We start from the raw sequence: 26,001 nt of genomic DNA, 5'->3' as shown, positions 1-26,001 counted from the left end.
AATGTCAAGCAGTCACGCACGCCATACACCAAATACATACACATACTTTCTATGACGAGAAATGGTCTCAGTTCCCGACTATGCGTGGCGGAAAACGTCGACAATTTCACAGAGTTGAATGATGTGGTGGGTACTCGTAGTACGAATGAAAATGCTTCTACGTCACTTCATGTGGGCTTTCAATAGAATCACGGGATATACATACATATATGAGTACGAGTACATGTCTAAACAAAGGTCATGTCTTTGAGGACCACTATGATTATTACTATTTTCATTATTATTATTATTAGTTGAGTTTTAAGTGAAGTAAATCAGTTGATATCTCAAAGTGCACTTTCAGCTATTTATTGAAAACTCACAGAAAATTCAGTCTAGACCTTAATTGTGCAGAGATTTCAATTGTTTGCCGTATTAAGAGCCCCAAACGAGTTGGGTAACTATTTAAAATGAAAAGAATGGCTTAGGTATTTCAATAGTACGAGTACTTGACAAAATTTTTATTTCAATATTCAAAACAATTAACAATTGGTGTCTTCATTAGGCCTTTACTAAAAAGATTTTAATTTCTGAACTCCTAAAGTAAATTTCTAAAACTGACATGACAATATTCATCTCTATCAAAATCTTATCCCTCTATAAAAATCAAATCACTGTCAATAAAAAGAATTTCAAATGAACTTTACCTTCCAAAAAGATCAATCAACTGAGTTGACCCAATCGATGTGCCGGTTGCATTTCAATGTAGCGCATGGGAAAGTCAATGTAGAAATGAGATTTCATATCTATAACGACAACTTTTACACATTGCGCCCCCAAGCATAATTGATTTAGAGCCGACAACTTGACAAAGACAACGGGAAAGAAACATAAATTGCATAAAGAAAAGCGTGGGCTGTAAAGGTGCTCAAAGATTTAAGATTGCAGTCCAAAGAAACCACTCGAAAGACAAGCAAGAAATGAAACGTCAGCAAACTGAAGAAAAAAACACTAAAAACTCACTCGATCAGTGAGTAGTTTTATTTTCTCTTTTATTCGCTCATATTCAAGAATGATAAGATAAAGATTTTACCTTAAAAGCAAGAGCCCGTTAATAACACAAGTTAAACATATGGAGAGTTGTTTGTTACGTCTAATAATTATGTCTTCGCAATCGTCTATTAATATTTATACATATATTTACTTATAAATTCCGAAATCAAACACACGAGCTAATGATCGTACACTGATCATGTCTATAAGGGCTGATACATGAAATGACTTTGTGTCAGACGGCGGCGCCTAATACTAACAAAAATAGCAACTAAACTGAAGCAAAACTAAAACTAACTACAACTACAATCAGTGCAATAGAAATGCAACAACGATCATCGCGTCGGGCAGCAGTAAAAGAGAGCGAGTGACCGAGTGAGGGAGACCGAGCAACAATTCAAGCAATTTCTAGATTTCTCACTCATTCTCAATTTGGATCTCTCTCACGCTCGCTCTCTCTGGGATACGTGGTCTGCGCCTGGGGGCAGTCTTGACGGCGAGTTGCCCTAACAACTAGCGTTTATTCGTCTCTGAATCGTCGAGGCGTACGGTACTGAAAGCCGGACAGCAACAGGCAACAACAAAACGCGATGCGGTCCTAATTTTTCGTGTCGCTAAAACTACAACTAAATAAATAATACAAGTACCAATATAACAACATCATCAAAAAGAAAATAAAAGCGCGCGAATTATATTTGTAAAGGCGAAGAAAATTCAAAATTCTTCCAAGTTATTGTAAAGTTTTGTTGTCGGTCGTCGTTTTGTTCAGTGCGTTGCTGCAAACGTTGTGTGTGTGTTTGTTATTTAAAATTTTTAATTTTCTACATAAATTTGAAATTTTGTACACAACGAAAATTTCATTGTCTGACGCGCGTTGGCATCGTCCATGAATAGCGCGCGTGATGCACATATGAAAAAAGATCTATAAGAAAGTTGAGCAGAAGAAAGAAAAGAAGTAATAGTGATATCAGTAAAGTTCCTTAACACACTGAGAGAAGGGGACACAGGAAAAACGGGAAAAAAAATAAAGGAATTATACAACAAAGTCAAATTCCAACGGTTAACGGTTAGTCTCTCAATTTTTTATTATACCTATACCTATTGGCATTATCAATAATTCAATTCGTAAACATTTTCATTCGAACATTTTGTTTATAACTATTGCCAATTAAAATTCCCATTCCGCTTCGATTCCCAATGTTTATACAATATTTTTGCTCACTTTATCAATATCACTCTGTCTAATTTACAGGCCCAGCAACAACAACAATTAAAGTTCCTTGCTCGAGCTCTATATAAAAGAGCCAGTCTCTAAAATGATTTCACACAGTCCACCTATATTCAGCCACAGTCCACCCGTTAGTTTCTTAGCGGACTACATGAGTGGACACCAGCGTCAAACATTAAAGTAAGTTAAAAATAAAAAATACTCTACAGTTCTATAACGATCCCAAATAAAATCAACCCAATTTTGGGGGCCAGTCAATCTCAACAACATTAATTGATATCAATTGAATTCACGAGCTTTGGCAACCAATCAATATTAAATTATTATTTTTTTTGTTTCATTTTGTGGGCAAGGCGTTTTTAGAAATATTATTATAATTCAGAAAGCTTTGATAATATGCTAAAAAATTTTCAACTTAACTTGGAAAAGTCTTAAGCTTTCACATTAAAATTCTTTGTGGATTTTCTCTTATCGTTAGATTAACGCAAAACATTTTTTGTGTACGTGTTTTAATTGAAGAATAACAAAGAAGTTTATTTCATTTCACTATTGAAAAAGCGCTGATTAAATTAATAATATCGTGCATTAAAAATAAGAGTTTGCTTCCGTAATGTAATAACATGTAATCATTAAAGTGAAAGAAATATATTTCCGAGCTGAGTTTGTATTAAAATCAGAAAACCTAAAAGAAAATGTTGTAGTTATTAATGAGAAAGGTGTTTTGGAAATGTACAATCCCGTTAACTAAGCATTCCAAATAAAATTTAAAGTCCTTTCTGAATCAATCCTCAATGAGCCGGTGTAATATAAATGACCTTCCAATTGAATTTACAAAGTTATTTCAATGTACAAAATAAAAAACAAGAACAAATAATAAATAAAATAATAAATTGTTGTGTAAATATAAATGTAACACGTTTGTTTACTTGTCATTGACAGGTATGAATAAATATTGATATTTTATTAACAATAAATTGAGAAATATAGTAAAGAAACAAACCTTTATATTGGAATTCTACATAGGAGAACATATTTGCACAAAAATGAAACACGCACTAAAAATATGCTCAGCTTGTTCTGGTTGACAACAGAATTGCGAACATTTTTGAAAGCATTCAAGATCAAGGCGATGAAACCATCAAAACAAACTTTTGCTTTTGCTGTAGCTTAGATTTAGTGACTGGTAGGAGCAGGTGCGGGGGGGTGTGGCACGGGGAATTCACTAGCTGTTCACGAGTACGCCAGATGATGCTGTTGGAACAAATTTGCGCGTGGCGCTTTAAATTATTTACTTTTTTGCCAAAATTAAAAATGAATAATGTTCAGTTGGGTCGAGTCTTCATGTCGGGGTCTCTTGACGTATTAGATATAAATAATGCTTGACCATATTTGTATAAATGCAACATTCGATGAACATGTTTTTCGGCGCAGTAAAAATATATTCGACAATAAATTGAATATATATTATAAATATTTATATTTTCACTTTCTTTTATTTATTTCAATTTATAAAAATAAGAATTAATTCTTCCATATTGTAATAGCTTTTTAAAAACGAGTTATATATTAGTTCGATAATCTGTGACTGAAATCTGATTTCTGATGTAACATTTTACGCAGTCATGCAAACTTTTATCGCTGTTAGGACTATCCCAATTGCTGAAACTGCCTCAAGTAACTCAGGTATTTATGGCCCAATTCACGAGTAATTTGGTTATCAAATTCTAAGCCACTAACATATTATTATGTCTAAATATAACACTGAAACAACTTCAAGGTTGTTTTAAAAAATTCACTTAAAATGGCACAAGTAGTGCTCTTCTTGATAACAAATCGAATTAACAATACGTCCAACATATTTGTCTGATTAATGTTTGCCGAATCTCTATTATCATAGGTCTAATAAATGCTCAAAAAAAAAATCCTTATCGTACGCTGACTTTATAGTTTTTCCATGTCTAGCTGAAAACAAGTTCATATGATTCAGCATAAAAAAACTGCAAACAGTTGTTCCAAAAATAAAATGCCTCCGAATAAATTCTATAGTAATTCATGAGTCAGAGAGATAGAGAGAGAATTTCAAACAAATGAATTTGAATAGGCAAATGGGCAAATACAAATACGAGTACAAATAAGAATACCATTCCCCCGCTGAGTACTATTCAAATCAAGTGCGGAGGTCGTGCGTAAGAGATTCAACAACTTCATCGCTTATCAATGGCAGAAGTCTGACGTTCCTACTTTATAGTTAGTATATAACAAATAATATATAGCAGACTTACATATATGTATGTTATATGGCGGTTGAACAATGCAATGTTAAGTATACTTTGTCTATTATCGCACAGAAGAAAATAAAAGACTGAGCCGGAATAAAGACAACCTTATCATCAGACTGATAAAAAGAAAGTAAACGTGAGGCCTCGTGGCCTCTGAGAGACATTTGAGAACTCGTACGTTCGATTGTTCATATAATGCGCAGATATATTACGAAGTACTCCAAAAATCTGGCACATATTTATACTAATGTACTCATGTGGAATTCTTAATCTTTGCTCTGCTTACAGCTATAATGAAGAAGCCAACCGATCATCGCGCTATTGTCGTCCTCAGGCGGTAACTCTGGTCTCCAAAGCCATGGTCAATAATGCATCCAACGTGACCCACGGACAACAGATGCCCACAAAAACAGGCGGTACACCCCTCGGTGTTGGCAGTCGCTCCGGTCGCAGCTATTTAGAGCGCATGGTATCTGCCCCATCGCTTAATAAACAGCCAAAATCGTGCCTCAGCCGTAAATCCTGCCTGCACAAAAGCAACCAAAGTTCCAACAACCGTTCCACGGATGCTTCCCCAACGGAAAATGCCGATGTCACCGACAGTTGCAACAGCTCTAACGACATCGATGGTGATCAAAGGTAAGTTGAATGCATCTTGCATAAGTGGGTAATCCGAGTGGTTCCAGAGCAAACTCAATAAAAACCGCGATCAAAACTTGGTAGTTCAGTTGTGGAAGACATGGCACCGTCGTCTTTCGGTATTTTACCACAAGTTGAACTACATTGTGGTTGAACTGTTAATGGGGTTGATAAAAGTGAAACTCAATAGGGTAAATAGAAAACAAACAAATGATATTTAAACCCAATTTGGCAACAGTTCAAAAGAAAAAAAAACAGACCACAAACTAAACTTTTCTGTTGGCAGTCAAAACCATTTTTGAGACGTCATAGCGAGCACATGTCACAAGGATACATAGATAAATTCATATACCGATAGACATAATAAAATATATTTTAAAAAAATGCATACGCCATATACAAATAATATAAAATATATATGCGATAATCAAAATTTAAATAAATGAGTACATATACAAAGAGCTCAGTGCAATTTACAAAAATTATCTAAATCTTTTCACCCCAGTTTCGTATAAAGCCAAAACGCTAAAATCACGCCACAATCTGTCGTCTATATATTATATAAAGAAAAAAAGGTTATATAAAGAGAACGCAGATTCAGATTGGCGCCATTATTTTACTTTCTCTTTCTATATATGTAATTGTACGTATGATCTATATAATCTTGAAAAATTGCACAATGCCAGCAAACAAAAGTGTTAAGATGCTTTCAGTTTATCATTTCGAACTGACTAAAAGCTTTTATGCACTTGAATTTGACATTTTGAAAATGACTAAAAATAAAAAAAAACCGAAAACGTTAAAAAAACGAAAAACAGAAACTGCATCCCAAAAAAACATCAGATGGCAGAGCATGTGGAAACACTATTTTTGGTTAAGCAATGTCTACACGGGGCTTGTCAAGTGCTGATATCACCAAAAAGCGACAGACATTGTATATGTACATATATTCACAGGCATAGAGTTATCAATGTAAACCAGACACACATACACAAGCACGAAAACATATTATGTAAATGATGTGTAAGCTTTTGCGGTTGCGTATGAATTGTTTCTACCTATCACTGTGAAAAATCAGTTATCAATATATTAAAAGAATTTTTACACTACCTAACAAACTTTAACATCAAGTAACTCGAGTGTTTCTGAACAGATTTGGCTTAAATTTGCAATATAGCTGCTTAGATTTGATCAGATAATATACATTAAATATCTTGAAAATTCTCCATATAAGTCACTATTCTAATGGAAACTCAATTGATTGTTTGGAATTTATTTAGGTAATTATGCTGACATTCATTAATCACAATCGGACTTCCTCTAAACAGTCTGTCACCAAGACATGTGGTTCTTTTAATTACCCCCAAAATACAGCCTGACAAGATCTTAGACAGAGCACCAGGTCACGCCAAGGCCACTAAATAGGCGACGGCATTTTAAAACTAAACTCGTGAGACTTTCGGCAATTTAATTTTTTCGGGTGTAGAAAATATATTTCAACAGACAGAGCCAAGACGATCTACATAAATAATGTGAATGTAAAACTCGTACATGCGTATAATACATGTGTGTGTATACATTTGAAACAGACTGTTCATGCACTCATCACGTGTACATATTTGAGATGCGTCGAGACAGATTTTTGAAAAAATTTTAAAAATGAAATCTGTAAATTTTATTATACGTGTATTACTATGATATATAGAATATGAGTTCCAAAAAGACGCCCACACAAGCAGATCGAAACTATTTTTATCATCTCGCATTTAATATTTTGAATGGAAAGTAAAAAGACGGAACTAGCATGTAAGCCCAACAAGGCTGCTTTGTAAAGGTCATCTGAGTGACCATCAAATTTCAATCAAAAAAGTTGTAACAATTTTAGCAAGGTCTTGGCACAGTAGACTAGAACTAAGGGTTGTTGACTTTAGCGGAAGTCGTGTGGTTAATCTTAAGGCAATAAAAATCATTTTAAACCTGAAGATTCCAAAAATTATACAATATATGGTAAGGATTTTGGATATATAAATTATCAATTATCATTTTGTGTGGCTTTTGTAATCCGTTTTGGAAACTCGTTTCACATCACAACTTAATGTGCATTGCATATTGAATGGGCCTGTTAATTTTTCATGCCTTATTGTAAACCGGACCCATTTGAAGTATGCATTTGATATTTTAAGTTTGGGTTCGGGTTCGGATTTCGGGTAGTGCATATAAATGAGTGCACCAAAAAAAGACAGAAATAAAACTCGTTTTGGACATTTCCTTAACTCAAAGTGGCCTATAAAAATCTCGATCCACAGCGGATGAAAATCTATGAAAATTTGTTGCTCAGAGACAATTTCATAGCAACAATTTAATGGTTACACACAGTTGACACGTCCCAACATTCGAGAGAGCAGAAAAGCGCGTTTAAAACGAGACCTGCTCTTGGTGCCCACACGATAAGCGATCGCCCGATCGACGACGACAACACCAACACTAACAAACATAAAAAAGAAACATTCATAAAACCTGTTGAAGAAAATGCAGCGTCGATTGCACGCCTTCAACGCGTGATCGCCGCATCGACAACGAATGTGGCCAGTTCCCGCAGTCGGCTGTTTGATATTTGCGTCGGCTAATAAACTGAGCCAACATAGCCAATAGCCATTGTAGAAAGTACACACAATATATATATATGGATCTTTGAGAGTTTTGTTTGCAATTCATTAAGGTTATATGTTCTATAACATGATTTCTTCAGCTACTCTTTGGGAGTTCATCGCAGTGCCTTTCGTTAGTCATTCTATATTTGCTTTATCAAAAACTGACCCAAAAACAAGCCCCCAACAACTTGATATATTTTTAGTCTTATCAAAACGATTCACATGTTATCAACCAAAATTTCCTTTATGTAGAACAATTTTGTAAATTTAATATTACTATAAATATTTTTATTGAACTAAAATCGTCTATACTTGAACATCATTTCTATAACAATTGTTTCTGCAGCTACTTTTGTTAAATTGCTTTTAATATCAATCAAATGACCTCAAAATTGTTAAAAAATGTCTGAATATTTCAGAATATTTTTCAACATAATATACCGATTATAAGTCAGAAACTCGTGAGTTTTTCTATATTACATATATCCCTAGGTATTTCAGTCCACACCTTTCCTAATGGGCGTGTTTTATTTACATCTTTATATCGTGGGAGTCTTTTGGGGTATATAGATAAATCTATACATATATATAAATATAAAAAAATAAAATATAATGAAATGCAGACACATTGAAAAGACTCTCCCGATCATTCTCATGGCAATTTTTGGCCTGAAATGAAAATTAGTACATGTCGACCAAAATAGACCGAAATATACATATTCTTTTCACATTCTGTTTGGGGTGTATGAGCCTCCGGAATTATGAAGCAAAAAAACGAAAAGAAAAGCAAAACAGAATTTCAATATCAACAAATAAACGGAATACAAATAAAATTAATAGATCGCAACGCAAGGCTGTCAAATCAAAAAAAAAATCTTTGGTTGTAGTACGATTCTGGTAACAGCTTCCGTTTTGTGCAATTCTCTGGAAAGGCAGATTGAAATATTTAAGTATACTGTACTGGTACCCAAAATGTTGACATTTTGGCATCTTTTGTTTGTCAAATTTAAACATCGATTTGCCAAAAATAAATTTAGCAAGTAGAAAAAAAAATGCAACGTCGCAGTTTGAACATGAAATGAAAACAAATCCATTAACTTGTAGCATAAATTTAGAAATCCTTAATGATACTTGACTTGACTTAATGGGCCATTCAACAAATAATTTGAGGGGGGCCCCAAATAAAATGAGAACTTGAACTGATAAGGCCAGGTTCAAGGTTAAAAGAGAGTCTATTTTATAATCATACTCTCAATTTTTTACGATCTCAAGAACAATATAAACAACGTTTATTATTCTTTCTCTTTGGCACTCTCCTTGTAATGCTCTGTCTCTTTCCATTGCAGTCGTTTGCGCAAAAAGCATGTGATATTTGCGGATGACGAGGGTCTATCGCTAACGGAGGTTCGCGTTATGTCCGAGCCCTCGAATGTGCCGCCCTATTGGAGCATGAAGTTTTTGGAACAAATCACACAGGGATTGGTCAGTCCGCATCCGCCAGATCAGTGGACCGTGGACTTCAAACAACCAGCATCCGACTATTTAACCTTTAGGTAAGGCTCAATAAAAAATACAACCAACTATAATTTATTTAAACTTTTAAATTCTTTAATAGACAAAAGATCGAGCGTGACTTTGTCTCACTGGAGAATGTGATTGTGAAGGATGAGGAATCGATTGTGGTGGGAACCATTAAGGTTAGGAACGTCGACTTTCAAAAGGAGGTGATAGTTCGCGTTACCTGGGATGATTGGAAAAGTCAGCAGGACATTTTTTGTACATTTGCCCGCGCCTATGGTCCTGCTCCATGTGCCCACGTTGTCTTCGATACATTCTCATTCAAGATCACACTTCCACCATCTTCCAAGCGTCTGGAATTCTGCATATGCTATCGCTCAAATGAAACCGAATACTGGGACAATAATGATGTAAGCATTGATCAGTCAAATTTTCAATCAATCAAAAATAATGCGACGAATCCATTGCAGGGTAAAAACTATACTATCAGCAAGCGGTCGCCCTTCTACTACAATGCTCTGTCGCCCTATGATAAGGGCCAGATTCGCAATTCCAGTCAACAAATGCGATCCACTTTAACCGATGCCCTGGCCAAGGCCCAACTGAAGTGCCCTGGAAACCAGGAACCCAGTACGCCCTATTGGTAGAGCACTAAATATAGATAGGAGTTTCGAAAAAGCTAACTGTAAAGCTATAAACAGGTCTGTCTGTCTGGACATATCGCATATGGAAAAGGACCCATTAGGGCTTTGAGCACTTTCGACTCTGCAGTCTCAAGTGGAATTGATTTCCAACTAATTCATCCTAAAATTGGCTCTGTGAAACACATCAGAAATTATGCAGTGAATGTTAAATCGCAACTGAATCTTTAGTTGGGTGTTGTGGGGAAAAAAACTCATAATTTTTAAGCGGACACAATTTTGAAACCAGAACCTGGTACCTGGTAATCCCAAAAGTGCCATTGACTTTAGGTACAATCAAACAGAAACTACTTTAAAACCTAAGCTAAAATCGAGTTTTTTAAAAACCAACTCAATGGAATTTCAAGATCATTTCTTTATATACATATATATCTCTCAAGAAACAAACACTTGTTCTATGTATGATTGTCAATTTTTAATTTTTTTATTTTTTAATTTGCATTTTATGTTTGCCTGTATGTGTGATGTGATTAATTGTCTACTATATATAAACATATAACTGATATTAGTTTAAAAACGAAACAAGTCAACATCCTAAACATAAATACTAAAGCGTGAGTTATCCTAGCAAACCATTGTTTCGAAATTATCTTAAAATAAAAAAGCAAAAACTAAATTCAAAACACAAAACCACTAAACGAATATATCAAAAATTTAGCTCTTAAGTTTTGCATGAGAAAAAATTATAGACTATTATTTTTGTTTTTATTTTTATTATTATTATTTTTGGTTATTTGAAACTCTAAGACTGAAATGGCTTGTTATGGAGAAAACACGTCCTGCAATTCAATAAAATATACAACATCAACAAAAAATATAGCATAATACAAAACATCACATAAAACAACAGCTAAATGTTTACATTGTTTTTGTGCGTGTGAACCCGACTTTGAAACTTAGTCTTAAGCGATCTGTACATAGAATAAACACATATATATATCTGTAGTTATATATCATATACCAGAAAATTGCCTGTTATATACATTTATATACACTTTACCTATGCGTTTAGTTGTCTAAAGAACTAGCTGTAGTCCTTAGAGATTATTTAGTTATAAGCCGCCCCAATCCCCCTTAAATATTGACAAGAAAATTTATTTTCTTATCTAAAACTCTATGATTATTTAGTTTTTAACGGATTTGCCAATTGCAACCACATATTGCAAACACAACATGTACACACAGTGAAATTATGATACAACGAGCTATTTTATAATATTATTAAGCTCATTTATCATAAAAATAAAATTTTTTAAACGAAAAAAATATATTAAATGGTGTTTTACTTATTTATATATCAAAATTGGTGTTATCGATTAAAATTCTATCTCAGTTTTCCGAAAACTAACAAAATTTTAAGCATTAATTTTTCTTACAATCACTATAAATTCTATAAATGGATTTCCACCGATTGGGGATAAAACTCCGGTAATTACCTGGTTTCCTGCATTCAGTGTCCGACAATAACTAAAGCCTTTCGAATACACATTAGGATCGAGATTCCAATTAACGTTAATTCAAAAACTTGCCATTGACGCTCGTAAAACAAGTCGTTGTTAAATCTGGGATGAGGTCACAGGGTATCTCAGCTCATAGTATAAGCTACCGATAGTGTTTATGCAATTTACAAGTGCAAAACGTGCAACTTAGAAACCGGATTCCGCTCGCTTACAAAGAAACACATTAGGTTTAGTGTTTTATTTTATAATTTAATTTATTCAGAGGGTCTGGGATTAGTTCTGTTTTCTTTTCACTAGCGACATTTATCATAACTATTGCGTAATATCATATTTGCTTGTCTAAAATGTAACAATTATATTTTGAGGTTGGAGAAACAACATACAAGTAGATTCTTTAATATATAAGCTAAGATCCGTATGTAAAATTATATTTGGTGTATATAACACATACATATGTTAACTCATAATATACATAGAATTTGCAGATTTTGTAAATACTTTAAAGTTGAGTATAGCTAAGAAATGTATTTTTTAAGAATGTAGTTTGCAGTTTGCAGAAAAGTTAAAAAAAAAATGCGACAGTTTATTTTGGAATGGTCAAAGGCCGTCGAAATGCGAGTACCGCTCCAAATAAAAGAGGGTTTATAAGTTGATTGAAAAATGAAATTGAAAGCAATTGAAATTGTGGTATGTTTGTTTCGCCAGCTCATCCATCCTGTTATTGGTTGTTTTAGTTCCCTTCCGGATCATGTCCATTGCTTGAATCTTCTCTGTAATTTTGACTAAACATCGATATTTTGTTGTATTTTAGTGTACAAAACTCTGAAGTTTTGTCTTGCATTGGTTTTGTGGTTGTAAAAGCTCTAGTGCGAAGAATTTACTGTTGCTTGGCCTTCAGACTGGCGGGCATCTCTGGTGGGGGTGGGCGGGGGATGCCCAGAGCGACCTTGACACCATCATAGATGAACCATTGCAGGGCAGTGAGCGTACCAATCATAATGATACGTGGCGTCAAACCATTCCACATGCCCATGAAGCCCAGAGACTTGACTATGCTGCCAGCGGTGGCGCCCTTGGTCTGGTTCAGCTTGGAGACGACCACATCAGCGGGATGCGAGACAACGGCGCAGAAGACACCAGCAATGTAACCAGCGGCGAAGGTCACAACAAGCTGCTCGCCCTTACTGCAGTCGGCACGAGGCTTGGGCACCACATACCTGGTTAAAGGAGCGCACACATTAAGTAGATGTAACTAAAAGTATGCGGCGGGTAACTCACTTGTAGAGCAGCTCCACGGTGCGCTCAAAGCAAGCGAACTTCATCATGGTGTATGGGATTTGACGCATCCACAATGGCACCAGACCCTTGTAGAAAGCACTGATGCCCTCTTCCTTGATCATTTTCGGCACAGCCTCACGGAAAGTGTTGGCAAAGCCGGGTACGGTCTGAATCTTAACCTTGGCGGCCTCAAATGGTGCTAGCGCAATATCGGCAAAGACCTCAGCCGAAGCGGAAGCAGCCAGATACAAATAGGTACGATACAGATAGGCATTTTCGTCGCCAATAATTTGGGCGTACTTAACTTTGAACACTTCATAAAGACCGAACTTGCACAGACCCTGTAATCATATCATGTGTGTGTGTCATCAGGTTGAAGAGATTAAAAGTCTTATGCAACTGTTAGGGCAACTCACCTGAGCCGAATAGCCGATCAGAGTGGGGAACCATCCCTTGGCCAGACCACGAGCACCCTCCTCGGCAACGGTGACCTTGAAGCCATGGAACAGATTCTTGTACTTGGCTGAATCCACCTGGAGACGGCACTTGACCAAATCCAATGGCACCACAAAGGTGTGCGTGGTACCGCAGCTCAGAATACCGCCAATACCGCACAGAGCAAAGTATTTGTTGCTACCAAACTCGCAAGAATCGTTGGGAGATGATGCCGCTGCAGCAGCAGCAATCTCGCGTCCAACTACAGGTGCTGGATCAGTGCCAACCGCCGGGACAGCGACTGTCGATTCGACATCGGCAGCACACTGGACGCGTGAGAATGGTGATCTGAATGGCGAGTTATTGGCGGCTTGAAAGAATGACGAGAACATCTTGGCTTTTATGGCGTCTACTTTTGTCGGGAGTCTGTGATAAATAAAAGAAAATATTTAATTAGCACACGTTTATCTAATTTAATCAGCTGCTCTGCAGCTCAAGCAAATTTTCACAAGGTCGGTGGTTCACTTTTTCTAGGTTACATAATGCCGTGCACAAACAATTATCAGCTACTGTGTAAAACGAGTGACATGCACTTACACTTGAAGGATTTCATAAAAACAACAATTTGGCAACAGAATTTATATAAATTTGAGCATGTGATTAGTTTTTCTTATGCAATTAGAACAACATAATATTTTCTCACTTACGTTGCGGCCGTTCGTGGCGTGTCAAGGAATCGGATTCAAAGAATGAGCTCGAATCAAACCAGATCGGAAATTTCTACTATTCAGTACACCACCCGACCGAAAGGTTGCCACCCTGTTAAATTCATCAGTCTGGCAATATGCACAAATTTAGGTTAAATTGCAAATTTGCTAACTTAACAATTTTCCACCTTATTTTTTTTTGGCAATTTCTTAATTTTGAAGCTAGATTTTTTCTATTTTTGCAAGAATTAACTCGATTTTGTGATTTTTTTTTTCAGAATTAAATTTTGTATTTTCTCTTTCCGAGGGCTGACGAACTTCAAACCTTCAATTAAATATTTACCTTGATTTTGCCTAATTTCGAATTTGAAATGTTCATCAAATTTTTTAATTATTGAGTTTTTTGCGTTTTTAGCACCAAAACAAAAGAAAAACGGGCTGGCAGGCTTGGTCTCGGATTTAAGCCCATTTTCATATTTGTGATCAATTTCCAAAATGGGCTTTAATATGAAACTTCTATAACAAGAAAGCTAGAATTTTTAAAATTGTACGCAAAATTAACAAAAGAAATAATAAGGCAGAGAAATTTACTTATTTCTGTTAAATGTTTTATGCATTTGTTTTTTATTATGATTTGGATACTTTCGAAAATGTGCAACAAGATTTGTAGTCTGTTTAAAGGCCTTGGGGCATGTCGGACATCGAATAGGCCGTTCACCGGTGTGAGTGCGAACGTGCACTGTTAGCGATTGTTTTTGAGCAAAGGCTTTCGGGCATTGAGGGCATTTATAGGGACGCTCTCCAGTATGTGTGCGGATGTGTATCCTCAGATTGCCTTTAGTACTTGAGTTAAAGTTGCAGTATGGGCACGTATGAGATTCCTGTGTTGCGTTTGAGTCCAAGACTCTCTTTGGCGGGAAGCATTTACTTTGTTTCTCTTGTTCCTTAATATTCGTATTGCTGCGGTTCATGTGCTTGTGTCTAGTTTTGTAACGATGCGTTCTATTAGCGAACGTATTGATCTTCTTTGGAGGTTTTTGTTCTTTGATTTGTATGTTCTCCATTGCCTCTAGATCTTCTAAATCAATCATATCACAAATTTCGCTTAGCTCAAGATCATCGCACTCCACTTTAATTTCATTTTTGACCTCGCCGATTTCCTTTTGCTGACTGACAAGATACCGATGATTCGTCTCGAGCATACGTTTAAAGTTTAGAGCTTTTTTTGCCTTTTTAATGCAACTTTTGCAAACAAATTGAGGCAATCCATCGTTTGAAATCAATTCACATCCAACGAGTTCGTTTAAAATGTTTGCGACACATTGCGATTGTTTGTGCTCGTCCTCCGACTTCTTTAGCGGCGCATATATGTGCGTCAGGATGTCGGAACTGTTCATGCATGTTCGACACAATTCCATTATTTAAATATACATTTTAATAAACATTTCGCTCCAGTAGTTAATTTTAAGTGTCAAGGAATCGGATCACTGTTGTCAACTTAGCTATTGTTCCCTCGAAAAACCTGACAGCACTGGTGTGGAAGGTTGCCAAACGGTCCAAAGGCCACCCTGCAAACAAATCTCAGGGGTGCATAAAATGATTTAAAAATCCCGATAAGATTCGAGACGTGTTAATAAAAGCTTGATTTTCTGACCAATCAATTGATATAGTGGTGGGATTAGGACGTATTGTTACTACATGCGGTTACCTAGAAAAAATCAATTTGCGGACGCGCTAATTTTCAAATGTGCAACGGGTGTATTTTATTTATCGATGAGCACGACATGAAATTTTCTAGCACTGCAGCATTGAAAATAGCGACAGTTTGGTAGCAGCAGGCAGCGGCGAAAGAATATTGATAACTTTCTTTAGAAAAATCAGAAGTAATTCTGAATAAATTACATACGGCTGCCAAATAAATAAAATCAATGACACTTGATATATTTGCGGGCGCGCAGCTTTTCAAATGTGCAACGGGTGTATTCCAATTATCGATAAGTATGTCGTGTCATTTTCCAACACTGTAGCATTTGAAATACGGACAGCTGCCTTGCAGCAGGCAGGGGCGAAAGAAAACTGTAAAATTAGTATATAAAAAACCAATTAAATATTGCAAAATTACTTACTGTAGTTGTAAAAGATGTACACAGATGAGGTACGAACACCGCAAACACTTCGGACGAGGTATTACGCCAGTCTGAACGAGATAAAATGCCGAGTTACGACAAGCGGCAGACGCAGCAGCAGCAACAACAACAACAGCAATTGCTTGACGGCGGCGTCTGCAACGCCTACGAATGGCGCCAAGCAGAACAGATCAAAAAGTAGTCCCCAAATGTGCACAATAGTGTGCACACCGCCGCCCAAAAGGCTGCAAAAGGTGCGAAATCCATTTGAAGGCGCTTTGACTGATCGTCTACATTTGCCGCTAATTGCCAGGTAAGCATATATTTTAATAATGTACTTTAAGGTTAACTTAATGCTAATGGTCACTTCCACTCCACCTTCCCCGTAGTCCTTCGCTTTTCCAATGCCGTTCGCGAACTCCACAGCTATCGTCCACACAGTTTGAGTGGGACATTGAGGAGGTGTCACAACTGAAGCCCGCCGATGTGGAACCCCACGAAACACAATTTCATGATTCGCCGGATCCCGAACAGGAATCCAAGGCACAACTTGCCATCAGTGCCTTCTTCAAGGAATCTCACATTGTGCCAAGTCCAGTGGACTGTCCGCTGCGTAAGCAACGCATCATACTTAACGAACTAGATGATAATACGCCCATTTCGAATAAAACCAAGACGCGCTTTCGCGACTGCGAGGTTCAAACGGAACTAACACTGCCCCCAGTGCTGCCCAAGGCTCTGGAAGAAGCTCTGCGTCCCTATTTGCAGCCACATTTGGCGGGCCCGCGAGTCATCAAATCCGGTAGCGGGGCTGACATTTTCAACAGCTCCATGCGGCGAAAGCTCTTTGACTTACAGAATGTCATAGTATTAGGGGAAGTGGAGCAGCAGCAGACAACCGAAGAGGAACATGCCCAAATGGTGGGTTCGAGTCCACAGGCTAAGCAAACCATGTTTGCTGGCCGCCTCTCAGACTCCACTGGCGAAGGCTCCAGCAGCTTTGGTTGCCTCTCGCCCATACGCAATCTGTGCGGATTGCCGCCGGGCACACCTGACGATGGCAATGGAGCACGTAGTGCCCGAAAGCGTAAGCAGCTGCTTCACGAATTAATCGAGCTGCCTTCCCCCATTGCGCCCTCAGAGCATTTGAGTCGGCGTCTGCATAGAAGCAGCCATAACACCAGCGAGCATGTAACTCTCTCGGAGCTCACGGGCACCGGTCGAATGGCCTGCAAGTTTACACCCGATCGCAGTTCATCACCCATGGCATTGGAGTATTCCACAGACAGCAGCATCAATCAGCGGGTGAGTCGCTTGCGTGTTAATAGCGCACAATTGCCAATTGAGGAGGTTGAGCAGGTCGAGATTGTGGATGATGTGGAGGCAGTCGTGGTAGAAACAGAGCTGGAATATGAAACCGATACGGAGGAGGAAGATGGCATGCAATTGTCACAGATGTCCACCAATAGTTTCAATTGCAGCTCATCCAATTCGGACACACCGCGTGTCCTTCGACGACGTCGTTCGGCGAATCGCAAGAATTTGTCGCAATCGTTTATTTCCAATCTGTTAGATGGAACGGAACATCTGGAGGACGAAGCTAACGTTGACCGGTCACCCCCGGTCGAGATTAAAGCGGAAGTATATCCAGCTCCTCAACGCATTGGATTCTATCGCACGGACAGCGGCTTCAATGAAACCAGCAGCACCTCCAATTTGGCCTGCTCCCAGGAGTTGCCCAGCGGCAGCAATTACGAATGCACCTCGCTCGATGTCTCAATGGCCTGCTGCTCGACGCCCTCAACACGTTCTTGACAAACAATCATTCGTTCAAAAAATGATTCGTCTATACACTATATTAGTTTTATATTCAAAATTTTAATGCAATAACCATTTTCTCTTAAACGAAAGCAAGACTAAAGTACTGCAATGTAGCCCACCGTTTAATCACCAAGGCCTTTCGTAATTATTGTTAAGTTTAGTTAATAGTTTATTATTGTATTCGTGTTTAGCAAATTTTAAATGTTCATTGTCCCACAATAGTTGCCAAAATAGTTTTTTAAGTTGTCATCGTTTGCAATTTCAGTTTAATTGTCCATTGAATAATCTTAGTTAACACTCAAATATTTTATAAATTAAATAAAGAATTAAACTAGAAAGAAACAATTAATATCAATTACTTCGAACTGTCCACATTCTTAACAATGATCACATTTATTTTATATAATTTTAATCATTAAAAACTTTTTAAATTGGGCGCACAATCACACAGTTAAACTGTTAGCTTACAGCTCAGCAATGTTAACTGAACTCATTAACATTGCGATGTTAATATATTTTAGCTCAGCTTTCAAGCCGATAGGTGTCGCTTGCTTCCTCCCGCTTACTATTATTTCAAACTTTTAGCTGTATGTAATAATATATTCATTGCAATTTGAAACTCTGTACAGAGTATTTTTTTACACCACGATAGAAGACTTCGCGCAACTTTCGACAGTTTTGCAGCTTTAGAACTCTATTGAAATTTTAACAGAATTTCGTGCTAAATAACAGCGTTTTAGCGATCATGTTAACAATTACAGATAAGTTAGCAGTAACATAATAAGTAGATTACAACAGTGGTGTTACCAGACTCCTGGAAAGCCTAAATGCTGTTAAACAACAGTGTTTTATATTTAATTCTAAAAAATATCAGAAAATCGACAAATTTCTAAATTTTCTATTATTCTATCTACCGTTTTTTAATATTACTTAAAAATGGATTGGAAATTTTTTTTCTGCGAAATGTGGCAGCCCTTCGGTTTAAGACGCCGCCGCGAAAGCAACCAATATCAGTTTAGTTGTTGCTTCACCGTCGGGAAAGGAGGGCGACCGGCTAGTACGTGAAATCAAAATAATAATAGATTAAAAAACCAAAATTGTTGATTGTACGTGTAAAATATGGGAAATATTTCAGTTTAAAGATATGCAAGTGATTTAGATTTGTGTACCCATTGAATTTAACGCAACAGTATGAATTATTGTTGTGTGCGGTATAAATATTTGGATAACTTGTTGCATTTGTTTGCTTTTAATTTTTGCCGCGTTCGCTGTTTAATTAATAAATTTTAGTAATACGCGTGCGAAATAACTGTAATATCAGCAAACAGCAACAACAACGCTACAACAAAAAAATTGCTGCACCAATTTTCACCTGTGTACATTTGTTGTTGTTGTTGTTAGCTACGTTTGGCTGCTTTTTGGTATTAGGAGTTTGCATGTGTGTGTAGCATGCGTGAGTTGTTATAAATAGGCAAGAAAGGGAGAGAGAGAAAGACAAAAAGATCACTTCTTGCAGCCGAAACAGTAAAAATATACACAAGCGCGAAAAGAAAGTGCAAAAAAAATCAGAAGAGATTCAAAATATGTATGTTTTTTGTGGGCCAACGTTGAAACAAATAAATTAGAACACCAACAACAGCGAATGCGTAAATAAGTCAGGTGAAAAATGTTTAATGCAAATAAACGAAAAATATTATAAGTAAAAGAAAATTCCGGATATTATGCTCTTTTTCTCTATTCTTGTTGTTTATTTTTTTTTAATAATAATATACCAGTCATTTGGCAACACTGTCCGAATTCCTGTTACAAGAAACCAGTTAGACTGTCACCCCCACTCCTCTCACAATCCAACAACCAACCAAGTATCCTATTGGAATCGCCTGCTGCATCCGTTTGAGCGAAAGTTTTTTATGGGTGTCTCAAACACAGTGCAACAAATAAGTGTGCAAACCAGCTTCAGACTGTCCAGCTGTTGATCGCAGAAGCTGGTAACAAGAAGCGAAGAGAAATACAAAAACAACAACAGCAACAACAACATAAATATAGTCAATTAATTGTTTGTGCCGTGAAAGTGTGTGCTCATGTCTATAATAAATACAATTTTTTACAATTGCAGTGTGATTTGTGTGTTGATTGAATGCAGCATTGAAAATAATAAAAATAGGTACAAAAAAGCAAAAATAAAATAAAAGCAACGTCAGCGCCAATGCCGTTTACTGCCGTATTTTGTTATTGAGGTAAGCATTTACTCTTTTTTATGCTTTACCAGTCTATGAGCTCAGCTATAAAAGCTAAGCATTTGCATTTTAAGTTGTTCAGACTGCGTATAATTTACAAATTTAGTTTACTCCTTGAATTTTCCAAACTAAATATACAATGAATGCAAGCAAATGTGATTGACTTGAAGATACCCTAATTATATAGATATCTGAAGCATTTACAGGACAAACGCACAGCAAGCAGTGCGCGTTATTCTTATTAGAATATTGTATAACACTTTAATCATGCTTGATTTTTACCATATTGTATCGAACTAGAAAATGTATCTACATAATTTATAAAACACTTTAATTAACATTTACAAAGCTTTCGATTTCATTCAGATTAAATATGTTTCAAATTATTGCTAATATTTTATTTAACTTTAAATTTAAGATTATTTTGTGTGTTTATTATATAATCGCAATAGTTATTTTTTTTTAGTAAAATAACATGGCTAAAAAGTTCTCGGCTTGCACAAAGCATTGTTTAAAATTAATGTAATGGGCTTGCATTTAAGAATTTCCTAGCCGGTTCATAAAGTACAATAGCGGAGTTCAATGGAACCGCATTTAGAGTCAAAACATCAACATGGGGTTTATACTGCATGTGACACATGTTGGTGGAACCTTCTCAGCCTTGCCAGACCCCGTTGCCGTTGTTATGTTGGCCGGTTCTCTTGCGGCTTTTGTACAACTTCCGCTATATGTGAAGTTGTTTCATAGAAAAAAGTGTAATTAAACTGACACTGAGACGCAGACAGAGGCGGAGACGGAGACAGAGACCGGGTAGATACGCTGGCAAGTACTTTGTAGGTAGCAAACAAAGAGTATAGCACATACCGACTACAAAAACAACAACAACGACAATGATAATCATAATAACAACAACATTAACAGAGGGAAAAAAAACGATGTCTGGGTAAACAATGAACCCGGGTTGCAGCAGCCTCTCATGGGAGTTATAACTTGTTGTTGCAGTTGTTGTTCTTATTGTTGTTGTTGTTGTTAGCACTTCAAAAACCGGTTACAAAACCATTAAACTCGAAAAAAAAAATTCTAAAGCATTGCTATAGTACCGCCTATCTACTATCGAAGTTCCTCTCTCTCCCTCTTGCTAAGTATGTCCATCTCTCTGTCTTCAGCTCACATGCCTCGCTGCGCATGCGTGCAACTTGTTGCCAGCTGCTGATGCCGCTGCCGTTTGTTGCTGCTGCTGCTGCTGCTGGTGCACTTTCATTAAATGACTGCCTGTCCAGCCACATGAATATGTGTCTCTTTTTGTATACACTAAACAATACAGCATATTGCATTTGTTATCTTTGAGAGCATCTCTTCTAGTCTGATAAGCACGCAATAACACTAGCTGAAAATATAATTTAAGCATTCAATTAATCGTGCAATACAAGTTACATTACTAGTATTAAATATTTATTGAATTTGACATTCGTTTTAATAAAGCTTACGTCAAAATGTTCGTATTATATGTATAAATTAAATGTAAAGAGTGATATTTTTTTCAAGAAGTTTTATTGCTTTAAATTTATATCGTTTGATGATTTCATTGACATACACTTACTCAAATAATCGTTTACCGCAAGAGCATTTAAAAGTCGTGTTTATTGATATAAAGCTGCATCTACTTGATTTTCCTGTTTGTTTGCATACAAATTTAATTTCTAATATACAAAATGGGAAACACGTTTTTGCATCCTTGTGGCACACTGACATCTTTTGTGTCTCGAACTAAATTTGCTTAATTAATTTCAAAGCTTTTGCTTTCAGTTCTCTCTCTCTCTCTTTCTCTGTCTGTCTCGTCTCAAGTTGTTTGTCCAGTCATTTGCATTGATTTGCAAATTTCGTTGGATTTTTACTGTCTGCTTGACGTAATTTGTTGATATTTATTATTTACCTGCTTAAAGTCGATAGCTAACTGATTAGTTTGACTTTTGTTTTGATCTAATTTATGGGACAGTTGCCATTACGATTTAGTTGTCATTCACATTTGCCAAGGACACTCTCATGTCTCAACGCCCAACAACATGTGTGTCCCATAAAATAAATTCCGAGCACAATCTCTTTGTAATTCAATGCTGTGGAATGCCTCAAGGAAGCGTCTTCCGACAGCTGTTCAATTAGTGTGTGGGTATTCCAACAACAGCTGTGTTTGCCAACTAAAAACAGAAAGCTCACAAAACCAGATCAGACCAAAGCATTCAGACAATTAACCAGACAAACGAGCCCTTAACTTTGCTAAAAAGTTTGCTTATTAAGCAGAGCAAAGAAGCTAAATGTAAAACGTATTTAAACTACAACTATGTACAACTTGTTAATTGCTCACTTTGCATTATATTGCAAGTTCATTAAACGGTATATTTCCATGGTAAGAAGAAGCAGAAACAGCAACAGCAACAGCTGCATCATCAGTAGTCAGCCTCAAAAGTCAGTCAACTAATTCAATTAGTGCCATGTGAATTACTTGCCCAAATCTGTAAGAGAGCTCTATTTACGGATGAGAGCGGAGAGAGTCATGTTACTGGGCAGAGTGGGAAGAGGCTGTGATTGTGGATTGATGAAGCTATTGTAGGTTCATTCATTAGCTATGCATTAGAGATGGAACTAAACGAAATTAAACTGTAGAGTATGCGAATTAAATCAATTGTGAGTTGATAAAAATCATAATGCTTTAATATGCTTCAACAATACGATATATACGTCTCTGCAGAATAATGAGACCATGAAGAAGAACCAGATAATTAATCAGAAAATCAACATAAAATGCTGAGAAAACATGAGAGCATAGTCTGTAGAAAAAATCGCAAGTAAAAGTATGTATAGTATATGATAATAACAAAAGCTATAGATTGCAATAATAATAGCGAGTTAAGAGACGCATGCTTAAGCGAAAAGTGAAGAGCAAAAAGTCATTCAAGATTTCTTTTTCTTTTACTTAAGCTTAATAGTTCTGTTTATTTCTCGTATAATAATAATTATATTCTACAATTTATTAACAATTTAGAATAACGAGATAAGATAAGAACGTGATTTGATATAGAAAAGTGTGCTCTATTGATTGTAAGTCATATGATGACTGGCATTGAAAGTCATACACTTCCCATAACAATATGACTCAAACAATAATAATGTACAATTAAATGGATTAGAATTTGAGAAGTATTAAATATATAAAAATTATATTATAAATATTCAGCTTCATATTTTTCTTGTAAAGCTCTTCGAGCACGGTTATTTGATTGTATTCTCCACAACACTTTTAAATCTGTCACGCTGCCATCTCTAACCGGCGCATGTCCATCGCTAATACTTCCGAATTAGCTCTGCGACCAGTGCTTGTTTGTGTGCAGAGTTTCGGCCAACTGGACCGGCCTCTGAACTGGCTTATTATCTCACAAAGTTAAGCTTGACTACCAAAAACAAAAAAAAAAAAAACAGAAAAAAAACTTTTGTGCCAGTTTCATTTTGCATTGTTCTCAGAGGCTCAACAAATCCGGGAGTCCGCCCACCCCCTCCAAAAGCAGCACTCCATCTTTATTGTCTCAGCAAAGGCGAACAAAAATTGCAGAACAACAAAATTTTTCTATTTGTAAATTTTTGTGAGTGTCAACGTTGTTTGCCGCTGCGGCTGCTGTGGATTGTGGAGTGGCATAAAAGTCACACGATTGCCCCAAGTGCCGCGCCCTTAGCTCATAAACAACAACAGCTACTACAACAATAACTACAACAGTAACAGCAACAACAACATTAAGAAAATAGTAAACAATTGTGCTTTTGTTTACTAATTTGTGGCTGATTTCTTGTTGTTGTCGTTGTTTCTCTTAGTTTTCGTCATTGGCCTTTATCAGTTATTTTGTTTACTTTCTTTGACTTGGTTTAGTTCAGAGATTTTTGTTGATATTTTTATTATTTCTCTCTCGCTGCGAGTTGAAAGTTCATATGCCGTTTTAATTGCCAGCTAATAGCTCGAAAGTTACTTGAATTTTCGTTTTTCTCGGTTTGTTTTTCATTTAAAGCTTTGGGCGAATGAATGCCAAAAGTTATGCCTGTCCAGAGAGTTCAGACATTTGTAATTGAGTATTTGACTTTTTGGGAAAGTTTTTTGCCATTGTGCTGCAAGTGAATACTCAATAAATAATTATATAGATTATATTTAACCTTTAAAGCAAATGAGCCAAGAAAAAATTAATGATAAACGCAAATTGCTGTGCAGTCTTCTGGGATAAAATTTTATAGGTAAAACAAAGTTTCATTGAGATAAAATATTAAATATATTGAAGTTTCCAGTGCACTTATATACATTATATTGAGAATAAATATATATTTAATTATAATAATACATTAAACAATATTAGATATAAAATCTAGAAATTTTAAAATAATATGAGTTCTATGCGAATTTCAGAAGATAAACATTTAATATATAAATTAAATTTGTGCATGGAATTAAATCTGTGTAGTGTATGGAAAAATAATTCTCAAAATATTCAAAATCAAATATTTAAAAAAATTCTTAATAGTTTACTTCAAACTATCTAATTTTCCTTATTTAGTAAAGTTTTAAATTTTTTTTGTAGAGTATTCAATGTTCACTGCTAATGTTGCATCCCATAAATAAATCATCTTTGATAGTCTTGAATTTAAATTAATAATAAAACTTTCTCAATTATTTTCAATTAATAATACGTTTTAGCTGCTGTCAACATGTGTTTGTGTTTTTTGTTTACTTATTTTCGTTGTAATTGTTACGAAATAATAATTAAATTTCAAATGTCGCAGTCTTTAAAGTAACATAATGATTAATTGTAATCATATGTTGCTATTGTATATTGGTTTCACGTAATGATTTATTATGAACAATTAAACTCAACAATAAAATAATCAGCTAGTACTTATTGGTTGTATCCGCTTATTACAATGCCCGAGACAGGTTTACCTTGTACTTGGTAGTACAAGTGTGACTTCGAACACTAGTCCGATTTCGATTTCGATTCCGAGTAATAGACCAATATTGACAGCTTAAATGTAAAATGAAAAATGTTGAATTTACTGAATCGGTGGTGTCCAAGTGACTAATTGTCACAAATGCAGCGCCACATGAAGCAACAAACACGGAAAAACCAAACAGCATAAAATTTATAACATTTTAATGGCCAATTAGTGGCGGCCATAAACAGTGGGTGTCTATGTCTATGTGTGTGTCTGTATGCTTTGGCCTAGGACAACCGCAGTCCAATACACAAACACACACACACACACACACACACACACACACACACACACACACACACACACACACACACACGTTCCACATTCCACAAATATTGGGATGTCAAGTAAATCTGTCTTTTAACGTTGAAATCAAGCGCGTTTCAATTTCAAAATTTAAAGCCAATTATCGTTTTGTGGCTGCACAATTTCAGCTCACAGTCAGTTGAATTGGCCAAAATTGCTGTTTGGTTAAATGGCAACAAATTGCTGCAAATATATAATTACATACATATATACACAAATAGAATTTCCTTTTGCTGGCAGATTCTTTATTGTACTTATACCGACTCGTATTTTACCGGCCTTTTGCTTTTGTGCACATTTAATGCTATTAACAGCTTGTCAGAGCCTCATGGCCAACTTGTGGGCTATTGAAAAGTGGCCAAGTTGAGCAGCAGATTGCTGGGTATTGGGGTCTACTACCTGCGGTACCAGGTAAACTTTTAAGCTCAAAAGAAGAAAAAATATAAAAACAGATTGAATGAGTTTTATTTTTCAGCAAAGAAAGTTTCATGACAGCCTCTTCAAGTTTGCTTCCTTTTTACGAGATTTTCTCTAGCGCAGTTCTTTTAACTACCTAGC

At 36.2% G+C, this 26,001-nt stretch overlaps 4 protein-coding genes across 6 annotated transcripts in view; 3 read left to right on the top strand and 1 right to left on the bottom strand.

Annotated features, from left to right (window-relative positions):
• The first annotated feature begins 1,522 nt into the window (after window positions 1-1,522).
• Window positions 1,523-10,863, top strand: LOC117786429 (protein phosphatase 1 regulatory subunit 3B). Its single transcript, XM_034624689.1, has 6 exons — window positions 1,523-2,098; window positions 2,285-2,440; window positions 4,828-5,178; window positions 9,176-9,382; window positions 9,445-9,757; window positions 9,818-10,863. Exons 2-6 carry the CDS (start codon window positions 2,349-2,351, stop codon window positions 9,992-9,994), a joined length of 1,140 nt encoding a protein of 379 aa, XP_034480580.1. The 5' UTR covers window positions 1,523-2,098; window positions 2,285-2,348; the 3' UTR covers window positions 9,995-10,863.
• An 873-nt stretch (window positions 10,864-11,736) lies between these two features.
• LOC117786908 (phosphate carrier protein, mitochondrial) lies at window positions 11,737-14,035 on the bottom strand. The gene is made up of 4 exons (XM_034625326.1): window positions 13,929-14,035; window positions 13,203-13,647; window positions 12,787-13,127; window positions 11,737-12,725 (listed from the first exon to the last, which is right to left on the bottom strand). Exons 2-4 carry the CDS (start codon window positions 13,611-13,613, stop codon window positions 12,386-12,388), a joined length of 1,092 nt encoding a protein of 363 aa, XP_034481217.1. The 5' UTR covers window positions 13,614-13,647; window positions 13,929-14,035; the 3' UTR covers window positions 11,737-12,385.
• A 1,810-nt stretch (window positions 14,036-15,845) lies between these two features.
• Window positions 15,846-18,213, top strand: LOC117788058 (protein aurora borealis). The gene is made up of 2 exons (XM_034626716.1): window positions 15,846-16,367; window positions 16,444-18,213. The coding sequence occupies exons 1-2, from the start codon at window positions 16,069-16,071 to the stop codon at window positions 17,867-17,869; spliced, it is 1,725 nt and encodes a 574-aa protein (XP_034482607.1). The 5' UTR covers window positions 15,846-16,068; the 3' UTR covers window positions 17,870-18,213.
• Window positions 18,214-18,938: 725 nt separating this feature from the next.
• The window catches only part of LOC117788056 (protein phosphatase 1 regulatory subunit 16A), a 38,494-nt gene continuing 31,431 nt past the window's right edge, over window positions 18,939-26,001 (top strand). The window contains exons 1-2 of one of the 3 annotated variants that reach the window (XM_034626712.1): window positions 18,939-18,981; window positions 19,992-20,112. The gene's annotated coding sequence lies outside the window, so the exon portion shown is untranslated. Of the gene's footprint in view, window positions 18,982-19,554; window positions 20,113-26,001 lie in introns of those variants that run through there. The other 2 variants (XM_034626711.1, XM_034626714.1) reach the window with 2 other exon arrangements.

The sequence above is a fragment of the Drosophila innubila genome (genome assembly GCF_004354385.1).
Source record: "Drosophila innubila isolate TH190305 chromosome 3L unlocalized genomic scaffold, UK_Dinn_1.0 0_D_3L, whole genome shotgun sequence".
NCBI classification, from domain to species: domain Eukaryota; kingdom Metazoa; phylum Arthropoda; class Insecta; order Diptera; family Drosophilidae; genus Drosophila; species Drosophila innubila.
Note: the sequence above shows the minus strand (reverse complement) of the source record. Positions and strands in the feature narration are given on the sequence as shown.

Bases quoted from the DNA above. Each gene is read 5' to 3' on its own strand.
- LOC117788058 (XM_034626716.1), top strand. From the start codon at position 16,069: ATGTACACAGATGAGGTACGAACACCGCAAACACTTCGGACGAGGTAT. The intron at 16,368-16,443 runs GTAAGCATATAT...CCTTCCCCGTAG, and splicing joins CATTTGCCGCTAATTGCCAG to TCCTTCGCTTTTCCAATGCC.
- LOC117786429 (XM_034624689.1), top strand. From the start codon at position 2,349: ATGATTTCACACAGTCCACCTATATTCAGCCACAGTCCACCCGTTAGT. The intron at 5,179-9,175 runs GTAAGTTGAATG...TTTCCATTGCAG, and splicing joins GACATCGATGGTGATCAAAG to TCGTTTGCGCAAAAAGCATG. The intron at 9,758-9,817 runs GTAAGCATTGAT...AATCCATTGCAG, and splicing joins AATACTGGGACAATAATGAT to GGTAAAAACTATACTATCAG.
- LOC117786908 (XM_034625326.1), bottom strand. From the start codon at position 13,613: ATGTTCTCGTCATTCTTTCAAGCCGCCAATAACTCGCCATTCAGATCA. The intron at 13,128-13,202 runs GTGAGTTGCCCT...ATATGATTACAG, and splicing joins TGATCGGCTATTCGGCTCAG to GGTCTGTGCAAGTTCGGTCT. The intron at 12,726-12,786 runs GTGAGTTACCCG...TCCTTTAACCAG, and splicing joins ACCGTGGAGCTGCTCTACAA to GTATGTGGTGCCCAAGCCTC.